Source organism: Lithobates pipiens, unplaced genomic scaffold, assembly GCF_037356315.1.
Source record: "Lithobates pipiens isolate NorthernLeopardFrog02 unplaced genomic scaffold, aLitPip1_a1.2 Scaffold_18, whole genome shotgun sequence".
Classification (NCBI taxonomy): Eukaryota; Metazoa; Chordata; class Amphibia; order Anura; family Ranidae; genus Lithobates; species Lithobates pipiens.
Window position 1 is genome coordinate 623336872 of NW_027507758.1, and position 21402 is coordinate 623358273.

General features: G+C 50.7%; 1 protein-coding gene across 1 annotated transcript in view; it reads left to right on the forward strand.

The window, feature by feature from the left end:
• Window positions 1–1492: 1492 nt before the first annotated feature.
• Window positions 1493–21402, forward strand: part of LOC143986863 (uncharacterized) — a 32213-nt gene continuing 12303 nt past the window's right edge. Inside the window, exons 1-6 of the mRNA XM_077485269.1 lie at window positions 1493–4944; window positions 5218–5352; window positions 5439–5562; window positions 6765–7505; window positions 7685–7776; window positions 7833–7949. Of these exons, the coding sequence (XP_077341395.1) occupies window positions 4849–4944; window positions 5218–5352; window positions 5439–5562; window positions 6765–7505; window positions 7685–7776; window positions 7833–7949 (1305 nt within the window). The 5' untranslated portion in view covers window positions 1493–4848. The remainder of the gene's footprint in view (window positions 4945–5217; window positions 5353–5438; window positions 5563–6764; window positions 7506–7684; window positions 7777–7832; window positions 7950–21402) is intronic.

A 21402-nucleotide genomic window follows, 5' to 3' on the forward strand; every position in this document is an offset into this window, starting at 1 on the left:
CCCCCAAATGTTGCCACTGTGCCCATTAAATGTTGCCACTGTGCCCCAAATGCTGCCACTGTGCCCATTAAATGCTGCCACTGTGCCCCCAAATGTTGCCACTGTGCCCCCAAATTTTGCCACTGTGCCCCAAATGCTGCCACTGTGCCCCAAATGTTGCCACTGTGCCCCAAGTGCTGGCACTGTGCTCCCTGTCTGCCCAGCACTTACCTTGTGTCGGGTGGGCAGCGGGTGACGGCGGAAGGCGGTGGCCGGTGTCCCCCATTTCACCCCGACCTCTATGTCTTCTCCAGACCGCTCCTCCTCTCGTCTTCTACAATGATTGGACGCCTGGTAGGCATCCAATCACAGCGCCTGTGATTTCAGACAATCAGGTGACAGGTAACACAGACCCGGCAACCTGATTGGCTGAGAGACGGGTTAGTGTTAGGGAAGCAATGTATTTGCTTCTCTAACACAACACTGTGTAAACAGCGAACGCACAGCATTGCGTCCACTGTTTACCAATTTGGAAGCCTATTAGCGCCCACGGCTCTAATCAGGACCCCTATTAGAGACGACAGCTCTAATCAGACGCTTTCAAAAACGCCCCCTGTTTTTGGAAGCGCCATATGACATATGTTCTGGGTGGACGTCATATGACGTCCAACCAGAACGAGAGCGTCATTTAATGGCGGATGGTTAAGGCCTGTATTGTACTCAGAATGCAGGGTTCACCAGTGGGTTACGCTCAGAATGCAGGGTTCAACAGTGCATTACGCACAGAATAAATTGAAAAGAAAAATCATTGCAAAAAACAAACTGTAAAAATATGTAGACACAGTAAAAATGCATATAAACACACTGAAAATGCGTTCTAAATGCACTGGAAATTCATGTAATGTACTGCAAATACAGTCAATACACATAAAAAGATGTCCCATCTCCCCATTCTCACATGAATGTAGGTCACACAAACATGTATGTAGGTCTGGCATGCATATGTAAATGGTGATTGCAGCACAGATATCGCCATGAAAGTCGGTGAGAGCAATAAGTCAAGGACCATGGTACCTCTAAACCTGTAAATGCTTTTAAAGCATCACCCATGAACAGTTTTAGGTACCATAGTTTGTCACCATTTCACAGAGGTGCAAAGTTTAAAATCTTGACATGCTTGGTATCTATTTACACTATGCATCATCTTTTATATTGTTCATTGGTCAAGCAACCCCTAGAAACCTTTGGAAGAACCCTGGCTGAGAAAGGCTGGAATAAGCAGTAATATATTTGTATTCCCCTTGGTGGGAGTGGAGATGACCCATCTATAAGGCTATACAGTACATACACATGCAGCACAAGGCCGTTTTCACACTACGAGATTTCTTTTGGGCTGCAGTACCTCTGAACTTCACAAGGTGGTGATCTCACTTCTACCCAGACAGGAAGTCTCTATGGAATACAGAAAGGAAGTGATGTCAGGTATAAATAGGAATTTCAAGGCGGGAGGAAGTAGAGATGAGATATTGCTGGAAGTGGCAGCAGAGGAGGTAATAAGATCTTATTTTCTATTTACAACCAGTAACTCCCCCGTCATGTCCGTCCTCTTCCTCCATAGTCACTGTGATGTCTTTTATCTCCAGCAGATGATGATACACACATATATAGTGTGGAAACCTAGATTAACCTCTTCAGGGGCAGAACATTTCCTTACTTACAGGACCACAACATTCTCCTCATTTTTGGAGATCTATTCTAGTAGTATGATCCTCTAAACAAACGGCACTGACAATAAATAGACAATGACCATCCTGACCACACATGGCCTACAAAGGGCAGTTATTATACACAGACAGCCAATGTTGGAGTGCAGGGTTTAGGAGGTTTGGAGCATAGAGCCCCTTATATTGCTTCTCAGGAGGAAGAAAACATTCCCCAGCCTGCCATCAAGAATATGTTCCATCACTGGTGTCAGAGGTAGGAAAATACTCAGGGTTCTAAGGGAAGTAGAGGAGCTGAGAAGGTACTGAGGCTGAAGGACTTTGGGGCACCTGAGGTTGTAGTTGGGTTGAAGGATTCTGAGGGGGTAATGTAGCTAAAAGACTTTGGGCCCTTGACGAGGATGGAGAACAGCGGGGCTCTGAGGGAAGAGCGGGTTGTAGGGCTCAGGAGGAGTCTAAGGTATGGAGGGGGGACTCTTGGATATGTTGGTTCCCCCACCCATATGTACTTTTCAGACCTCCTTACAGAACCCCTGCCAGAAAAGGAAGGCAACCATCACCTTCTTACCACCTCACTGGTCAAATAAAATTTGTGGTGGGCACTCGTTCTTAGAGGAGGTCTTTTTGCACAGCATTGCCTAGCGGGTGCCCAGGGGTCAGTGCTCTGGGGGAGTCCAATATTTTCCCATGACACAGGCTCTGGCAGTGACCGGTGCTGGAATTCAGAGCTCCAGGAGCTCACTGCCACTCTCTACAAGTTCCTGAATACTACAGTATATTTGGCAACCAAGAGAACAACCCCCCCCCCCCCCCGCTTGTGCTCCTCCTACCCACACTAGGCTGCTATTAGAGGGAAGAGAACAGACTCCTCCCCCACAGCTTTCTACTCCACCAGCACCATCCTCCTGCTATCCAATCTCTTACTGCAGAGAGTGACAGTGACATTATCAGTATTATCATTATTCAGGATTTATATAGCCATAACAGTTTGCACAGTACAATTCAATACAGGAGGAATTAGAGGGCTCTGCTCCTTGGAGCTTACAATTAGGGATGGCCGGACTGTTCGCCCGGCGGTCGGTTCGTGGCAAATTTTGCATGTTCGCGATTCGCCAAACCGGCGGACTATTGCCGCTGTTCGCCCGGCGGACATATTTGTTTACAGTGTGAAAGAACTTTGACCCATGTTGACACATCCATCATGGGGTACAGGACAGACAATTGAGACATTTCAGCACATGGACAATTGGACATACCCCCTACCTTATAAATAGACCTGATCTGGCGGCCATTTTACATTCTGTCTTATGTCAGTGTAGGGACAGGACGCTGTGTGCAGCAGGGAGAGACTGTAGTGACACAAATCACTAGCTATTAGGTCCACAAAAGTCCTTTTAAGGACTGGTATAGGTGTAGTACCGTATATAGGGTTCAGTGCACTGCTGTGCTGGTGATTGCAGCTGTCTTTTGTCAGTGTAGGGAAAGGACGCTATGTGGAGCAGGGACAGTCAGTTTAATCACTAGCTAGCTAACTACTAGGTCCACAAAGGTCCTTTTAAGGACTGGTATAGGTGTATAGTATATAGGGTGCTGGTGCACTGCTGCCCTATTCTGCAGCAGACTTTTATCAGTGTAGGGACTGAGGCACAGTCTGCAAATCACTAGCTACTAGGTCCACAAAGGTCCTTTTTAAGGACTGGTATAGGTGTACAATATATAGGGTGCTGGTGCACAGCTGCTGACTGCTGCCCTATTCTGCAGCTGTCTTTTATCAGTGTAGGGACTGAGGAATAGTCTGCAAATCACTAGCTACTAGGTCCACAGAGGTCCTTTTAAGGACTGGTATAGGTGTACAATATATAGGGTGCTGGTGCACTGCTGTGCTGCAGATTACTGCTCATTTCTGCAGCTGTCTTTTATCAGTGTAGGGACTGAGGGACTGTCTGCAAATCACTGGCTACTAGGTCCACAAAGGTCCTTTTAAGGACTGGTATAGTTGTACAATATATAGGGTGCTGGTGCACTCCATGGCCTTCATGAGCTCCTGAGTCCTGAATTGTCAAAATTTCACAGATAAAAAAAGAATGCTTGTAGTTGTCGAACCCAGATTCATTTAATACTTTTGTTATGTCAGTGGCCATGTGGTGGGACTATGTGTGCAGAGCTAGTAAGTATTTTGTGGCTGAAAATATGACCTGTAGGTTTTTAAGGTTCGCCTGCCATTGAAGTCAATGGGGCCTGCCGCGAACTTTGCGGTTCGCAAACTTTTGGCCGCGTTCGCGGTTCGCGTTAGCGAAACGTCCCGTCGGAAATTCGTCCATCTCTACTTACAATCTAAAAGGAAGAATCAAGCTAAACCAAAGGTAATAACTGTGGGAGTGACATCACTCCTATCAGTCAGCAGGCTGCCAATAGTCCTGATTAGCCGGCAATTCTGGCCAAAATTCAGCAAGTTCCCCTTCCTGGACATCATGATGACCCGACATTGTCCTCACAGCACTGCCTCAGAGCAAACAAGTCACAGGAAGGATCACAGAGAAAAAGGAATTTCTGATCCGGCAGGTCAAGAGAGTTCTGGGTTCATGAAAATGTAACAAACACTAAACAGTCCAAATGAAATGTGTTCCCATGGAGGCAGTAGTCCTTAATGAACAAGTTCACCTTTCTACAAAAATAATAAATGCACATCTTTTTGCAGGTAAAAAAAAAATATTTATATATTACTTTTTGTAGTAGGAGCCTGTAAAGCAGATCTCTGATGCCATGCAGGTCTCCTGCACACTGTCAGTGTATCGGCTTACCCGTACATCCCGTACTTCCCGGGTAAGCCGATACATTACTGACAGGAAGACTCAATGAACTACCACAGCACTCCACAGCATCGTGGTGGTTTATTGAGAACTACAAGCCAACAGCCGGATGTCAGAGCTTGTAGTTCATTTGGAGACACAGAGCTGTATATATAAATCACAAGGCCGTATGAGCGGAGACCAACACGCCCATGTAACATGTTCCCAAAAATGACCAGCAACCCTCCTATTACCCCCCTCACATCCACATCCTATTATTGTGTGGCCAATACCATCCAAATAATTCTTACGTTAATTTATCAAAGTTATTTGTCTACAAGGAGACCTGTATAGATCAAATGACGGCACCAATGAGGATGGAGGAGGACCGGAGTCACATGACTGAGAAGATACTAAACCTCACCCTGGAGATCATCTACCTGCTGACCGGAGAGGTGAGGAGGATTCTGGGAGGTCACATGACATCACTCTTATCTCTATTAATAAAACACAGACCTGACCGGAGAGGTGAGGAGGATTCTGGGAGGTCACATGACATCACTCTTATCTCTATTAATAAAACACAGACCTGACCGGAGAGGTGAGGAGGATTCTGGGAGGTCACATGACATCACTCTTATCTCTATTAATAAAACACAGACCTGACCAGAGAGGTGAGGAGGATTCTGGGATTCTAACATGATATTCCTATTGGTTCCCCAATACAGAGATTTCCTCCTGTGAAGTCAGGAGATCATATGACCATCACAGTGCCTCCATGTGACTCCCTAAAACCTGAGAGACACAACATGGAGAAGATTCTAGAAGTCACCAAGAAGATGATGGAGCTGCTGACAGGAGAGGTGAGCGGTGCTGGGAATTCTGGGACATTATCCAGTAACAGACAAGGGATGTGTCTGGATGGTGACTGTATCATTGTGTGTGTCAGGTTCCTATAAGGTGTCAGGATGTCACTGTCTATTTCTCCATGGAGGAGTGGGAGTATTTAGAAGGACACAAGGATCTCTACAAGGACGTCATGATGGACAATCAGCCGCCCCTCACATCACCGGGTAAGAGGAGACTTTATTGTTAAGGAGAGAGCAGTACGGAGGCTCCACCTAGATCCCCCATCATCTGATAAACTATATATTTTTTCTTTTCTTAATACATGTCCCCCAGGGAATTACACAGACCCCCCCCCCCCTTACCCCTTTTATGGCCAATTACTTGCATATAAGCCATAAAAATTTGCACTTTTGATTTTTCCTGTTCGGCTCCCATAAACTTAAATGGGGTTTGGGTTAGAACACTTCCCCTGTTCGGGACTTTTGCTGCAAACCGAGCTGGGGGTGTTTGGCCCATACCTAGTAATAATCTTTGTATCTCTATTTTAGTAGATGGACGGGAGATGAGGAAAACCTCAGAGGATTGTCTCACGCCGCCCGATGACCCAAAAAAAAAAATGCTCTCACCTACTGAGAGTCCTCCCGCTGTCTGCCCACTCCACGCTTTGACATTTCTTATAAAGGCAAGGGGCAGGGCCACCTGGTTACATCACCCGGTGGCCACGCTCCTTCTGACGCTGATCGACGCCAATGCTAGTAAAAAAAAATGAAAATACCATAAAAATAATCCATAGTTTGTAAATGTGATAAATTTTGCGCAAACCAATCAATATACGCTTATTGGGATTTTTTTAACCAAAAATATGTGGAATACATTTTGGCTTAAATTGATGAAGACATTTGATTTTTTACATTTTTATATTGGATATGTTTTATAACAGAAAGTAAAAAAAGGTGATCAAATACCACCAAAAGAAAGTTCTATTTGTGGGGGGAAAAAAAGGACATCAACTTTGAGTACAACGTCGCACGACCGCGCAATTGTCAGTTAAAGTAACACAATGCCATATCGCAAAAAATGGCCTTGGGGGTAAATCTTCTGAAGCTGAAGTGGTTAAAGGAATTTTTTCATTTGCGAGCATAATTAAAATCGCTGCTCCTGAAAAAACTATTGTTTTTTTTCGTTTCTTATTAATAAATGTCCCCCAGGGCAGTACACAGACCCCCCATACCCCTTTTATGGCCAATTATTTGCATATAAGCCTTCAAAATGGGCACTTTTCATTTTTCCTGTTCGGCTCCCATAAACTTCAATGGGGTTCACCGTTTTGGGTTAGAACATTTCCCTTGTTTGGGAGTTCTGCTGCAAACTGAACGGGGGGGTGTTCGGCCCACGTCTAGTAATAATCTTTTTCTCTCTATTTTAGTAGGTGGACGGGAGATGAGGAAAACCTCAGAGGATTGTCTCACTTTGTCTCCAGACTGTAAAGTAGAAGATGAGGACATCACACAGTATAGTCCAGGAGAAAACCCGACTACCTCAAATGTCCATCCGGCACCACACAGTGTAGATGGACCATCGTATTCCTCTTATCCTGAGGAACCTCAGACTGTGAGGGACGGTGCCGTCCTTCCAACAGATAAGAGGTTTTCCTGTACTGAGTGCGGGAAGTGTTTTTGTTTTAAATGCAGATTTACTGCTCATAAAAAATCTCATACAGGTGAGTATTCCTGTCCTGAGTGCGGGGAATGTTTCCTTTCTAAATTCCATCTTAATAGGCATAAAAAATATCATACAGATGAGAAGCCACTTTCTTGTTCTGAGTGCGGGAAATGTTTTTCATTGAAGTCCAATCTTCACAGACATCAGAAATTGCACACCGGTGAGAAGTCATATTCGTGTCCTGAGTGCGGGAAATGTTTTTTATTGAAGTTCGATCTTCACCGACATCAGAAATTGCACACAGGGCAAAAGCAGTATTCCGGTCCCAAGTGCGGGAAATGTTTTTCAGAGAAGTCAAGTCTTTACAGCCATCAGAGATCGCACACAGGGGAGAAGCCACTTTCCTGTTCTGAGTGCGGGAAATGTTTTTCAGAGAAGTCCCATCTTCGCAGACATGAGAGAAAATCTCATACAGGTGAGAAGCCGAACTCCTGTCCTAAGTGCGGCTTTTTTCATTGAAGTCTGATCTGCACAGACATCAGAAATTGCACATGGGTGAGAAGCCGCATTCATGTTCTGAGTGCGAGAAATGTTTTATAGAGAGGTCCAGTCTTTACAAACATCAGCGATCTCACACAGGGGAGAAGCCACTTTCCTGTTCTGAGTGTGGGAAATGTTTTTCAGAGAAGTCCCATCTTCGCAGACATGAGAGATTACACACAGGTGCTAAACCATATTTCTGTATTGAATGCAGGAAATGTTTTATACGAAAATCAGTACTTGTTGAACATCAGAGATCTCACACGGGGGAAAGCCATATTTCTGTCCTGAGTGTGGGAAATGTTTTTCAGGGAAGTCACATCTTTACAGGCATCAGAAATTGCACAAGGGGGAGAAGCCACTTTCCTGTTCTGAGTGTGGGAAATGTTTTGCACAAAAATCAGATCTTGTTAACCCTTTCATCTCAAATCTCCCTGCTCTATTACTAAGGGTTTCTTAATCCAGGGTGTGGGAAAAGGTCGACCCATCAGGAGCTCAAAAGAGGACAAGTGAGCACATCCCTGCCGGCGGCGTCCGGCGATCACTCTAGGCGCCCTCTGGTCTGCCGCGCATGTGCGAGCATCTCTCGATGTGCATGCCATGACGTCACGTACATTGTGGTGGAAGTGACAACAGCGGTTGGTGGGTTTTTCCCTTCCGGAACACCGGAGAGACCGCATGGTGGCTGCCTTTTGATGGCGGCTCTTTCCCCATCACTCAGGAGGGGATGGGTGAGAGGGAGGGGCCGTCTACTGAGCACAGGGCCTATCATATACCTTGTCACATTGGGTCTAACATACATAAAGCCTGGGTAACGAGGATTCTCTTCAGATCCCAGGCAGCTATCACCCCGAATAGACCAAAATCTCATCTGCGTTTAAAGTAATGTTCCTTACACTTTTGGGTACTTCTGTCCAAATGAATGCACCCCAAACATAATATATTTATATACTATTCGTGTTTTTAGGTCTTTAAAATTATTTGTCTACTCAAATGAATATTTGATGCGTGGCTATCATGCCTCACCATCTTCCTTACATTGTAGCTTAATGAATCAATACCATCAATCTACCTTACTAGGTAAACCTGTCTAGGCTTCTATTATATTTTCCCTTTAGTGCACTGCCATGTCACTCGCTTTTCCTTTCACTATCATCCAGCACTATTTCCGCACACTCCATTTTTTCACTTTTTCTGCAGTTTTTGGTTTGTTGGTTCTTATTTACACTTCACTCATCACCTTTATCCATTTGGTCTTTTTTACCCATACCCCTCTGTTCTTCAGAACTGGGTGGCGCCAGTTCTGTCATACACTTTTTGTTAATTTTCTAGTCACCCACATTCTCACTTTGAACCTACATTGCCACTTAAATTATGTTTTCTCTTTGTGACCCCAGCTGCCTATTTTCACAGTCTTTCACCCCCCCCCCCCCTTCTTTTTCCATGCACCTTTTTCACTTCCCTCACTCCCCTTTTTATACCTTCCCCAATCACTCCCCTGTTTTGTCCTTCCTTTGGCGCCACTGTTCACTTCCTTTTCACGCCATCACTTCCCTCCACCCTTCACTCACTTCGTTTCACTGGGACCCTTGGCTTCTGACAAAGTGATATCCAATTTAATATACCATTATTATTCTATACCCCCTAGGGACTTGGTTAGTTTTTTGGTTCTATTCTCGGCTCCTGGCTCCTCCTCGCCCTCTCCCGGGGGTGGGTTCAAGCGTGACCTCTTGTAGGCCCTCTCACTGGCCTTTTGGACATTCAGGCGCTTTAGCAGTGCGGTTGGCCGGGAGTTCTTGCTACGTGGCCTGGATCCTCAAGCAATCTTTAGGCACTGCACTTGGGAGGCTACCTTTATAGCCGTCAGTGGTAAATATGATTGAAGCATTGTAATCCATGTGTCAATACTAACCTATATTACTGCTTGATTTCTAAATATGTCTATTCTTACAATACATTTCTTTGTAGAGTTCTTGTACTCCTTCCCCCCAGAAGACCTCTACTACTAATAGTCGAAACGTATCGGGTTTTATCAATATGTCTATATATACCTATATCATGCTATGTTTTTGATGTATACCTACGGCTGTATCATTATGATGTACTTGTGATAGCCTCAGCTACAGAGCTCATGTTTTAATACATATGTTTGTTACTATATTTTTCCAAGAAATATATATTTTTTTAAATTCCATTTTTAATCTTTGGCTGCAATACAAAACCCCACAGGGAAACCTTTCCAATGAACAGTGGTGATGTTATGGCTACTCCCTCTCTTCGAGGCAAGAGAATTTCAATTTCTAAGACTCCTGTTAAATCTCTTCCCAAAAGATTTACTGGGCATGAAGGTATTATCCTGAATGAATGATGTAAGAGTAGAGTTCCAGTGACAAAGTCACTCACTATCAAGGATTGTATCTTCTGAAGAGGTGGCTTCCTCTTGCCCTATTTGATTGGTGGGGGGTCCCTGTTTCCTTCATGTACTTTATGTCCCACTCGGGGTCCCCTGTGTACCATGGGAAAGCTTTATTATCTCCCAGAGTCCCCTGACCATATCCATATGCAATTGGTCATTTGCGCCTGTGCATGGGAAGGGTGAGCTACTGCACATACTTTCAGTCTATCCGGCCAGATCGTTTATAAAAGGATTTATCAAAAAAATAATCCGTTCCTTTGATGCTATTTTGGGACCATTGTCATTTATAAATTGATCAGTGCTATAAACATGCACTGATTACTGTGCAAATGACACTGGCAGGGAAGGGGGTAAACACGAGGGGGCGATCAAGGGGTTAAATGTGTCCTAGGGAGGTGTTCTAACTGTAGGGGGATGGGCTACCACTGACATGACAGCAGTCACTGCTCCCGATGACAGGTAGCAGTGGATCTCTGTCATGTCACAAGGCAGAAGAGGGAAATGCCTTGTTTAAATAGGCATCTCCCAGTTCTGCCTCTCCACACTGCAATCGTGGGCCGCCGGTGAACATCGAGTTCCTGGGACCCATGGGCGTGCATGTCTGATAGCGGCGGCAGTGTGCGCTTGCCCTTTAGGTGGAAAATTTAAAGGGACGTATATGTACACCCCAGTGGTGGCTGGTGAAGAAGTAGGATAGGGGTCGCCAGACCCTGGCCTTCTTTTTTTGACCCCTCCCACATGGTGCAAATGGGCGTGGTTTCAGCAAAATAGTGGGCATGGCTCTGAGGTGGTGTGGTTAGCGTGTGAGATGAACTAGGGATGGAGGGAGAAGGAGGGAGAGAGAGAGAGACAGGAGGCCCAGATCCTACACAATAATAGAAATATGTGTATTCTAGAAAGTTTAACAATCAGCAGATAAAGATACTCCAAACACCTGGTGTTAGCACGTCAATCATTCCGGCACCATGGTTGTTATGGTGTCAGGATGATTTAAGCACAATATTTCTATTATTACATTGTAATATAAAATTAAATTCAACTTACAATAATGCAGAATCATTTTGAGCTCTGAGCGTTTCATTTGCCACGTTGCCTGCCATCAGCTGCCCCCAGAGGAGCCCGCCCTTACATCAGGTGCCCCAGCGGAGCCTGTCCTTACATTAGGTGCCCCCAGCGGAGCCTGTCCTTACATTAGGTGCCCCCAGCGGAGCCCGTCCTTACATCAGGTGCCCCCAGCTGAGACCCTCCTTACATCTATGTCTCGTCAGCGGAGTCCTTCCTTACATCTGTGTCCCCCTCAGAGGAGTCCCTCCTTACATCTGTGTCCCCGTCAGCAGAGTCCCTCCTTACATCTGTGTCCCCGTCAGCAGAGTCCCTCCTTACATCTGTGTCCCCGTCAGCAGAGTCCCTCCTTACATCTGTGTCCCCGTCAGCAGAGTCCCTCCTTACATCTGTGTCCCCGTCAGCAGAGTCCCTCCTTACATCTGTGTCCCCGTCAGCAGAGTCCCTCCTTACATCTGTGTTCCCAGTGGAGTTTGTCCTTATATCTGTGTCCCCGTCAGCGGAGTCCCTCCTTACATCTGTGTCCCCAGCGGATTCCCTCCTTACATCTGTGTCCCCAGTGGAGCCCCTTCATACATCTGTGTCCCCAGTGAAGCCTGTCCTTACATCTTTGTCCCCAGCGGAGCCCCTCTATACATCTGTGTCCCCAGCGAATCCCCTCCTTACATCTGTGTCCCCAGCAGAACCCCTCCTTACATCTGTGTCCCCAGCAGAGCCCCTCCTTACATCTGTGTCCCCAGCGGAGTCCCTACTTACATCTGTGTCCCCAGTAGAGCCCCTCCATACATCTGTGTCCTCAGCGGAGTCCTTCCTTACATCTGTGTCCCCATTGGAGCCCCTGCTTACATCTGTGTCCCCAGCAGAGACTGTCATTACATCTGTGTCCCCAACTGAGCGTGGAGCCTCTTCTTACATCTGTGTCCCCAGTGGAGTCCATCCTTACATCTGTGTCCCCAGCGGAGCCCCTCCATACACCTTTTCCCCCAGCGAAGCCCCTCCTTTCATCTGTGTCCGCAGTGGAGCCTCTTCTTACATCTGTGCCCCCAGCGGAGTCCATCCTTACATCTGTGTCCCCAGCAGACCACTTTCATACATCTATGTCCCCAGCGGAGCCCCACCTTACATCTGTGTCCCCAGCTGAGCCCCTCCTTACATCTGGGTCCCCGGCGGAGCCCCTCCATACATCTGGGTCCCCAGCGGAGCCCCTCCATACAACTGTGTCCCCAGCGGAGCCTCACCTTACATCTGCGTCCCCAGCAGAGTCTGTCCTTACATCTGTGTCCCCAGTAGAGACCCTCCATACATCTGTGTACCCAGTGGAGTCTGTCCTTACATCTGTGTCCCTAGCGGAGCCTCTGCTTACATCTGTGCCCCCAGCAGAGGCTGTCCTTACATATGTGTCCCCAGCGGAGCCCCTCCTTACATCTGTGTCTCCAGTGGAGCCTTTTCATACATCTGTGTCCCCAGCAGAGCCCCTCCTTACATCTGTGTACCCAGCGGAGCCCCTCCTTACATCTGTATCCCCCTCAGAGTCCGTCCTTGCATCTGTTTCCCCAGCGGAGCCCCTCCATACATCCATGTCCCCAGTGGATCCCTTCCATACATCTGTGTCCCCAGCGGAGCCCCTCCATACATCTGTGTCCCCAGTGGAGACTCTCCTTACATCTGTGTCCGCAGCGGAGTCCCTGCTTACATCAGTGTCCCCAGTGGAGCCTCTCCATACATCTGTGTCCCTTGAGGAGTCCGTCCTTACATCTGTGTTTGCAGCAGAGCACCTCCTTACATCTGAGTCCAAAGCAGAGTCCCTCCTTACATCTGTGTCCCAGTCAGCAGAGTCCCTCCATACATCTGTGTCCCCAGCGGAGCCCCTCCTAACATCTGTGTCCCCAGTGGAGCCTCTCCATACACCTTTTCCCCCAGCGAAGCCCCTCCTTTCATCTGTGTCCGCAGTGGAGCCTCTTCTTACATCTGTGCCCCCAGCGGAGTCCATCCTTACATCTGTGTCCCCAGCAGACCACTTTCATACATCTATGTCCCCAGCGGAGCCCCACCTTACATCTGTGTCCCCAGCTGAGCCCCTCCTTACATCTGGGTCCCCGGCGGAGCCCCTCCATACATCTGGGTCCCCAGCGGAGCCCCTCCATACAACTGTGTCCCCAGCGGAGCCTCACCTTACATCTGCGTCCCCAGCAGAGTCTGTCCTTACATCTGTGTCCCCAGTAGAGACCCTCCATACATCTGTGTACCCAGTGGAGTCTGTCCTTACATCTGTGTCCCTAGCGGAGCCTCTGCTTACATCTGTGCCCCCAGCAGAGGCTGTCCTTACATATGTGTCCCCAGCGGAGCCCCTCCTTACATCTGTGTCTCCAGTGGAGCCTTTTCATACATCTGTGTCCCCAGCAGAGCCCCTCCTTACATCTGTGTACCCAGCGGAGCCCCTCCTTACATCTGTATCCCCCTCAGAGTCCGTCCTTGCATCTGTTTCCCCAGCGGAGCCCCTCCATACATCCATGTCCCCAGTGGATCCCTTCCATACATCTGTGTCCCCAGCGGAGCCCCTCCATACATCTGTGTCCCCAGTGGAGACTCTCCTTACATCTGTGTCCGCAGCGGAGTCCCTGCTTACATCAGTGTCCCCAGTGGAGCCTCTCCATACATCTGTGTCCCTTGAGGAGTCCGTCCTTACATCTGTGTTTGCAGCAGAGCACCTCCTTACATCTGAGTCCAAAGCAGAGTCCCTCCTTACATCTGTGTCCCAGTCAGCAGAGTCCCTCCATACATCTGTGTCCCCAGCGGAGCCCCTCCATACATCTGTGTCCCCAACGGAATTCCTCCTTACATCTGTGTCCCCATCAGCGGAGTCCCTCCTAACATCGGTGTCCAAGTCAGTAGAGCCCCTCCTTACATCTGTGTCCCCAGCGTAGCCTCTCCATACATCTGTGTCCCCAGTGGAGCCCCTTCATACATTTATGTCCCCAGCAGAGTCCGTCCTTACATCTGTGTCCCTAGTGCAGCCCCTCCATACATCTGTGTCCCCAGTGGAGCCTGTCCTTACATCTTTGTGCCCAGCGGAGCCCCTCCATACATCTGTGTCCACAAGGAAGCCACTCATTACATCTGTGTCCCCAGCGGAGCCCGTTCATACATCTGTGTCCCCAGCAGAGTCTGTCCTTACATCTGTGTCCCCAGCGAATCCCCTCCATAAATCTGTGTCCCCAGCAGAACCCCTCCTTACATCTGTGTCCCCAGCAGAGCCCCTCCTTACATCTGTGTCCCCAGCGGAGTCCCTACTTACATCTGTGTCCCCAGTAGAGCCCCTCCATACATCTGTGTCCTCAGCGGAGTCCTTCCTTACATCTGTGTCCCCATTGGAGCCCCTGCTTACATCTGTGTCCCCAGCAGAGACTGTCATTACATCTGTGTCCCCAACTGAGCCCCTCCATACATCTGTATCCCCAGCGAAGCCCCCTCCTTACATCTGTGTCCCCAGTGGAGCCTCTTCTTACATCTGTGTCCCCAGTGGAGTCCATCCTTACATCTGTGTCCCCAGCGGAGCCCCTCCATACACCTTTTCCCCCAGCGAAGCCTCTCCTTTCATCTGTGTCCGCAGTGGAGCCTCTTCTTACATCTGTGCCCCCAGCGGAGTCCATCCTTACATCTGTGTCCCCAGCAGACCACTTTCATACATCTATGTCCCCAGCGGAGCCCCTCCTTACATCTGTGTCCCCAGCGCAGCCCCTCCTTACATCTGTGTCCCTGGCGGAGCCCCTCCATACATCTGGGTCCCCAGCGGAGCCCCTCCATACAACTGTGTCCCCAGCGGAGCCTCACCTTACATCTGCGTCCCCAGCAGAGTCTGTCCTTACATCTGTGTCCCCAGTAGAGACCCTCCATACATCTGTGTACCCAGTGGAGTCTGTCCTTACATCTGTGTCCCTAGCGGAGCCTCTGCTTACATCTGTGCCCCCAGCAGAGGCTGTCCTTACATATGTGTCCCCAGCGGAGCCCCTCCTTACATCTGTGTCTCCAGTGGAGCCTTTTCATACATCTGTGTCCCCAGCAGAGCCCCTCCTTACATCTGTGTACCCAGCGGAGCCCCTCCTTACATCTGTATCCCCCTCAGAGTCCGTCCTTGCATCCGTTTCCCCAGCGGAGCCCCTCCATACATCCATGTCCCCAGTGGATCCCTTCCATACATCTGTGTCCCCAGCGGAGCCCCTCCATACATCTGTGTCCCCAGTGGAGACTCTCCTTACATCTGTGTCCGCAGCGGAGTCCCTGCTTACATCAGTGTCCCCAGTGGAGCCTCTCCATACATCTGTGTCCCTTGAGGAGTCCGTCCTTACATCTGTGTTTGCAGCAGAGCACCTCCTTACATCTGAGTCCAAAGCAGAGTCCCTCCTTACATCTGTGTCCCAGTCAGCAGAGTCCCTCCATACATCTGTGTCCACCGCGGAGCCCCTCCATACATCTGTGTCCCCAACGGAATTCCTCCTTACATCTGTGTCCCCATCAGCGGAGTCCCTCCTAACATCTGTGTCCAAGTCAGCAGAGCCCCTCCTTAAATCTGTGTCCCCAGTGGATCCCCTCCTTACATCTAAGTCCCCAGCTGAGCTCCTCCAGACATCTGTGTCTCCAGCGGAGACTGTCCTTACATCTGTGTCCCCAGCAGAGCCCCTCCATACACCTTTGTCCCCAGCGAAGCCCCTCCTTACATCTGTGTCCCCAGTGGAGCCTCTTCTTACATCTGCGTCCCCGACGGAGTCCATCCTTACATCTGTGTCCCCAGCAGAGCCCCTCCATACACCTTTTCCCGCAGCGAAGCCCCTCCTTTCATCTGTGTCCGCAGTGGAGCCTCTTCTTACATCTGTGCCCCCAGCGGAGTCCATCCTTACATTTGTGTCCCCAGCGGAACACTTCCATACATCTGTGTCCCCAGCGGAGCCCCACCTTACATCTGTGTCCCCAGCGGAGCCCCTCCTTACATCTGTGTCCCTGGCGGAGCCCCTCCATACATCTGTGTCCCCAGCGGAGCCCCTCCATACAACTGTGTCCCCAGCGGAGCCTCACCTTACATCTGTGTCCCCAGCAGAGTCTGTCCTTACATCTGTGTCCCCAGTAGAGACCCTCCATACATCTGTGTACCCAGTGGAGTCTGTCCTTACATCTGTGTCCCTAGCGGAGCCTCTGCTTACATCTGTGCCCCCAGCAGAGACTGTCCTTACATATGTGTCCCCAGCGGAGCCCCTCCTTACAACTGTGTCTCCAGTGGAGCCTTTTCATACATCTGTGTCCCCAGCAGAGCCCCTCCTTACATCTGTGTACCCAGCGGAGCCCCTCCTTACATCTGTATCCCCCTCAGAGTCCGTCCTTGCATCTGTTTCCCCAGCAGAGCCCCTCCATACATCCATGTCCCCAGCGGAGCCCCTCCATACATCTGTGTCCCCAGCGGAGCCCCTCCATACATCTGTGTCCCCAGCGGAGCCCCTCCATACATCTGTGTCCCCAGTGGAGCCTCTCCTTACATCTGAGTCCAAAGCAGAGTCCCTCCTTACATCTGTGTCCCAGTCAGCAGAGTCCCTCCATACATCTGTGTCCACCGCGGAGCCTCTCCAGACATCTGTGTCCCCAGCGGAGCCTCTCCATACATCTGTGTCCCCGGCGCAGCCCCTCCATACATCTGTGTCCCCAACGGAATTCCTCCTTACATCTTTGTCCCCATAAGCGGAGTCCCTCCTAACATCTGTGTCCAAGTCAGCAGAGCCCCTCCTTAAATCTGTGTCCCTTGAGGAGTCCGTCCTTACATCTGTGTTCGCAGCAGAGCACCTCCTTACATCTGAGTCCAAAGCAGAGTCCCTCCTTACATCTGTGTCCCAGTCAGCAGAGTCCCTTCATACATCTGTGTCCACCGCGGAGCCTCTCCATACATCTGTTTCCCCAGCGGAGCCTCTCCATACATCTGTGTCCCCAGCGGAGCCCCTCCATACATCTGTGTCCCCAACGGAATTCCTCCTTACATCTGTGTCCCCATCAGCGGAGTCCCTCCTAACATCTGTGTCCAAGTCAGCAGAGCCCCTCCTTACATCTGTGTCCCCAGCGTAGACTCTCCTTACATCTGTGTCCCCAGTGGAGCCCCTTCATACATCTATGTCCCCAGGAGAGTCCGTCCTTACATCTGTGTCCCTAGTGCAGCCCCTCCATACAACTGTGTCCCCAGTGTAGCCTGTCCTTACATCTTTGTCCCCAGCGGAGCCCCTCCATACATCTGTGTCCCCAAGGGAGCCACTCATTACATCTGCGTCCCCAGCGGAGCCCTTTCATACATCTGTGTCCCCAGCAGAGTCTGTCCTTACATCTGTGTCCCCAGCGAATCCCCTCCATAAATCTGTGTCCCCAGCAGAACCCCTCCTTACATCTGTGTCCCCAGCAGAGCCCCTCCTTACATCTGTGTCCCCAGCGGAGTGCCTACTTACATCTGTGTCCCCAGTAGAGCCCCTCCATACATCTGTGTCCTCAGCGGAGTCCTTCCTTACATCTGTGTCCCCATTGGAGCCCCTGCTTACATCTGTGTCCCCAGCAGAGACTGTCATTACATCTGTGTCCCCAACTGAGCCTCTCCATACATCTGTATCCCCAGCGAAGCCCCCTCCTTACATCTGTGTCCCCAGTGGAGCCTCTTCTTACATCTGTGTCCCCAGTGGAGTCCATCCTTACATCTGTGTCCCCAGCGGAGCCCCTCCATACACCTTTTCCCCCAGCGAAGCCTCTCCTTTCATCTGTGTCCGCAGTGGAGCCTCTTCTTACATCTGTGCCCCCAGCGGAGTCCATCCTTACATCTGTGTCCCCAGCAGACCACTTTCATACATCTATGTCCCCAGCGGAGCCCCTCCTTACATCTGTGTCCCCAGCGCAGCCCCTCCTTACATCTGTGTCCCTGGCGGAGCCCCTCCATACATCTGGGTCCCCAGCGGAGCCCCTCCATACAACTGTGTCCCCAGCGGAGCCTCACCTTACATCTGCGTCCCCAGCAGAGTCTGTCCTTACATCTGTGTCCCCAGTAGAGACCCTCCATACATCTGTGTACCCAGTGGAGTCTGTCCTTACATCTGTGTCCCTAGCGGAGCCTCTGCTTACATCTGTGCCCCCAGCAGAGGCTGTCCTTACATATGTGTCCCCAGCGGAGCCCCTCCTTACATCTGTGTCTCCAGTGGAGCCTTTTCATACATCTGTGTCCCCAGCAGAGCCCCTCCTTACATCTGTGTACCCAGCGGAGCCCCTCCTTACATCTGTATCCCCCTCAGAGTCCGTCCTTGCATCCGTTTCCCCAGCGGAGCCCCTCCATACATCCATGTCCCCAGTGGATCCCTTCCATACATCTGTGTCCCCAGCGGAGCCCCTCCATACATCTGTGTCCCCAGTGGAGACTCTCCTTACATCTGTGTCCGCAGCGGAGTCCCTGCTTACATCAGTGTCCCCAGTGGAGCCTCTCCATACATCTGTGTCCCTTGAGGAGTCCGTCCTTACATCTGTGTTTGCAGCAGAGCACCTCCTTACATCTGAGTCCAAAGCAGAGTCCCTCCTTACATCTGTGTCCCAGTCAGCAGAGTCCCTCCATACATCTGTGTCCACCGCGGAGCCCCTCCATACATCTGTGTCCCCAACGGAATTCCTCCTTACATCTGTGTCCCCATCAGCGGAGTCCCTCCTAACATCTGTGTCCAAGTCAGCAGAGCCCCTCCTTAAATCTGTGTCCCCAGTGGATCCCCTCCTTACATCTAAGTCCCCAGCTGAGCTCCTCCAGACATCTGTGTCTCCAGCGGAGACTGTCCTTACATCTGTGTCCCCAGCAGAGCCCCTCCATACACCTTTGTCCCCAGCGAAGCCCCTCCTTACATCTGTGTCCCCAGTGGAGCCTCTTCTTACATCTGCGTCCCCGACGGAGTCCATCCTTACATCTGTGTCCCCAGCAGAGCCCCTCCATACACCTTTTCCCGCAGCGAAGCCCCTCCTTTCATCTGTGTCCGCAGTGGAGCCTCTTCTTACATCTGTGCCCCCAGCGGAGTCCATCCTTACATTTGTGTCCCCAGCGGAACACTTCCATACATCTGTGTCCCCAGCGGAGCCCCACCTTACATCTGTGTCCCCAGCGGAGCCCCTCCTTACATCTGTGTCCCTGGCGGAGCCCCTCCATACATCTGTGTCCCCAGTGGAGTCCATCCTTACATCTGTGTCCCCAGCGGAGCCCCTCCATACACCTTTGTCCCCAGTGGAGCCTCTTCTTACATCTGTGTCCCCAGCGGAGTCCATCCTTTCATCTGTGTACCCAGCGGAGCCCCTCCTTACATTTGTGTCCCTAGCGGACCACTTCCATACATCTATGTCCCCAGCGGAGCCCCACCTTACATCCGTATCCTAGGCGGAGCCCCTCCATACATCTGTATCCATAATGGAGTCTATCCTTACATCTGTGTCCCCGGCAGAGCCCCTCCATACATGTGTGTCCCCAGTGGAGCCACTCATGACATCTGTGTCCCCAACAAAGCCCCTCCATACATGTGTGTTTCTAGCACAGTACGTCCTTATATCTGTGTCCCTAGCGCAGCCCCTCCATACATCCGTGTCCCCAGCGTAGCCCCTCCTTACATCTGTGACCCCAGGGGAGCCCATCCTTATATCTGTGTCCCCAGTGGATCCCCTCCTTACATCTAAGTCCCCAGCGGAGCTCCTCCAGACATATGTGTCTCCAGCGGAGACTGTCCTTACATCTGTGTCCCCAGCAGAGCCCCTCCATACATCTTTGTCCCCAGCGAAGCCCCTCCTTACATCTGTGTCCCCAGTGGAGCCTCTTCTTACATCTGTGCCCCCAACGGAGTCCATCCTTACATCTGTGTCCCCAGCGGAGCCCCTCCACACACCTTTTTCCCCAGCGAAGCCCCTCCTTTCATCTGTGTCCACAGTGGAGCCTCTTCTTACATCTGTGCCCCCAGCGGAGTCCATCCTTACATTTGTGTCCCCAGCGGACCACTTCCATACATCTGTGTCCCCAGCGGAGCCCCACCTTACATCTCTGTCCCCAGCGGAGCCCCTCCTTACATCTGTGTCCCTGGCGGAGCCCCTCCATACATCTGGGTCCCCAGCGGAGCCCCTCCATACAACTGTGTCCCCAGCGGAGCCTCACCTTACATCTGTGTCCCCAGCAGAGTCTGTCCTTACATCTGTGTCCCCAGTAGAGACCCTCCATACATCTGTGTACCCAGTGGAGTCTGTCCTTACATCTGTGTCCCTAGCGGAGCCTCTGCTTACATCTGTGTTCCCAGCAGAGACTGTCCTTACATCTTTGTCCCTAAGGAGCCCCTCCATACATCTGTGTCCCCAGCGGAGCCCCTCCTTACATCTGTGTGTCCAGTGGAGCCTTTTCATGCATCTGTGTCCCCAGCAGAGCCCCTCCTTACATCTGTGTACCCAGCGGAGCCCCTCCTTACATCTGTATCCCCCCCAGAGTCCGTCCTTGCATCTGTTTCCCCAGCGGAGCCCCTCCATACATCCATGTCCCCAGTGGATCCCTTCCATACATCTGTGTCCCCAGCGGATCCCTTCCATACATCTGTGTCCCCAGCAGATTCCCTCATTACATCTGTGTCCCCAGCGGAGCCCCTCCATACATCTGTGTCCCCAGCGGAGACTCTCCTTACATCTGTGTCCCCAGCAGAGTCCATCCTTACATCAGTGTCCCCAGTAGAGCCCCTCCATACATCTGTGTCCCCAGCGGAGCCCCTCCGTCTGTGTACCCAGTGGAGCCTCTCCTTACATCTGTGTCCCCAGCGGAGCCCCTGCTTACATCAGTGTCCCCAGTGGAGCCTCTCCATACATCTGTGTCCCTTGAGGAGTCCGTCCTTACATCTGTGTTCGCAGCAGAGCACCTCCTTACATCTGAGTCCAAAGCAGAGTCCCTCCTTACATCTGTGTCCCAGTCAGCAGAGTCCCTCCATACTTCTGTGTCCACCGTGGAGCGTCTCCATACATCTGTGTCCCCAGCGGAGCCTCTCCATACATCTGTGTCCCCAGCGGAGCCCCTCCATACATCTGTGTCCCCAATGGAATTCCTCCTTACATCTGTGTCCCCATCAGCGGAGTCCCTCCTAACATCTGTGTCCATGTCAGCAGAGCCCCTCCTTACATCTGTGTCCCCAGCGTAGCCTCTCCATACATCTGTGTCCCCAGTGGAGCCCCTTCATACATCTATGTCCCGAGCAGGGTCCGTCCTTACATCTGTGTCCCTAGTGCAGCCCCTCCATACATCTGTGTCCCCGGTGGAGCCTGTCCTTACATCTTTGTCCCCAGCGGAGCCCCTCCATACATCTGTGTCCCCAAGGGAGCCACTCAT